Genomic DNA, 1,823 nt, shown 5'->3' with positions numbered 1-1,823 from the left:
GGGGTGGGGGGGTGTGGGAGTCTTGCCAACAACTGTCATCCTGACTCTGAATGGGAACCGCGGGGACCTACCTCCCCTGCCAGCCCCCACTGTCACCCCCGTACCGCCCAGGCAGGGCTGGCTGGCTGTGCCCCAAGGCTCACCCGACCGTCCTCCACAGGGCTCTCAGGGGACAGGCTGAGCAGGAGAACAGGAGCCCTGTGGGCCCTCGGGCAGTGCCCTCAAGGACCCTGCAGAGGCGGCCTTGGTTAAAGCCAGGGAGGACTCTCCCCGCTGAAGGTGCTCACAGCATCTCCTTGTCCCTCCCCCAGGTGCCCTCGTTGCCTGCCTTCCTGCCCACACTCCCGCCTGCTGGCCCTGACCTGTGTCATCATGCCTCGAGGCCGGAAGAGCAAGCGCCGTGCCCAGGAGAAACGCCGCCAGGCCCGGGGGGAGACTCAGAGTCTCAAGGGTGCCCAGGCCACTGAGGCGGCGGCGGCGGCAGAGATAGAAGAGTCGCCCTCCTCCCCCGCTTCTGTTTCTCGGGGTACTCCCCCGAGCTCCCCTGCTGCTGGCACTCGCCAGGAGCCTCAGGGAGCCCCAGCCACGAGCTCTCGTGGTGCAGGGGTTTCATGCCCAGGATCTGAAGAGGGTGCCCAGAGCCAAGACGAGAAAAGTGCAAGTACCGCCCAGGCAGCACCTTCCGTTCACAGCACTTACACCGATCCTCTGACCAAGGAACAAGGCAAGTTGGTGCAGTTCCTGCTGGATAAGTACAAGACGAAGGAGCCCATCCTGAAGGCAGCAATGCTGAAGGCTGTCAACAGGAAGTACAAGAAGCACTTCCCTGAGATCCTCAGGAGAGCTTCTGAGTGCCTGGAGCTGCTCTTTGGCCTCGAGCTGAAGGAACTCGACGTCAAAAGTCACTGCTACATCCTCATCAGAAAGCTGGCCGTCCCCAGCGAGGGAAGTTCGAGTGATGATTCGGGGATACCCACGTCCGGTCTCCTGATGATTCTCCTGGGCATGATCTTCACAAACGGCAACCGGGCCACCGAGGAGGAGCTCTGGGAATTCCTCAATGCGTTGGGTTTGTATGCTGGGAGGAGCCACTTCATCTTTGGGGAGCCCAAGAAGCTCATCATACATTTCCTGAAGCAGAATTACCTGACGTACCGCCAGGTGCCCAACAGCGATCCTCCATGCCATGAGTTCCTGTGGGGCCCGAGAGCCGATGCTGAAACCAGCAAGATGGAAGTGCTGGAGTTTATGACCAGGAGGGTTCGTAATGTCCCCAGTGCCTTCCCAGATCTCTATGAGGAGGCTCTGAAAGATGAGGAAGAGAGAGCGAGAGTGAGAGCCGCGGCCAGGGCTGCAGCTGAGGGCAGGGCACCTTCCAGGGCCGAGGCCCGCAGCTCCTCCCACATGTAGGGAGGGAGGCCGCGGGCAGACTGCTCACTTTGTTTGGGAAGAGAGCAGTCAGGCTCCTAAATAGTGCAGAGTAGTAGGGGTGGAGGGAACAAAGTATAGATCTCATTTATCTTCCTGTTTTAAACTAGTAACTTCTATATATTATTGATTGATTTATTTAGGTTTTTTCCTGTAATAGATAGTGTGTTTTTTAAGAATACGAATACGTGAATGATATTACTTGCATACTTATTGCTGTTTAAACAGTTCTAAAGTTACAGTTTTGGTATATATAAAAGAAATTCATGAACCATCTATATTTTCTGTATGATCCAGAAGTAGAAAACATGGCAGTGCAATAGAGATTTTCATGGAAATGTGAAACGCAACCACAGAAAATATTTAGAAACAAAAAATGGAGAAAACACAGTAAA

General features: G+C 55.0%; 1 protein-coding gene across 1 annotated transcript; it reads left to right on the top strand.

Annotated features, from left to right (window-relative positions):
• Window positions 1-370: 370 nt before the first annotated feature.
• Window positions 371-1,410, top strand: LOC308609483 (melanoma-associated antigen B17-like; the record flags this gene model as incomplete). The annotated part of the gene is made up of 1 exon (XM_081223131.1): window positions 371-1,410. The coding sequence occupies exon 1, from the start codon at window positions 373-375 to the stop codon at window positions 1,408-1,410; it is 1,038 nt and encodes a 345-aa protein (XP_081079257.1). The 5' UTR covers window positions 371-372.
• Window positions 1,411-1,823: the final 413 nt, after the last annotated feature.

This window comes from Mesoplodon bidens (assembly GCF_964165515.1).
Source record: "Mesoplodon bidens genome assembly, chromosome: X".
Lineage (NCBI taxonomy): Eukaryota > Metazoa > Chordata > Mammalia > Artiodactyla > Ziphiidae > Mesoplodon > Mesoplodon bidens.
Note: the sequence above shows the minus strand (reverse complement) of the source record. Positions and strands in the feature narration are given on the sequence as shown.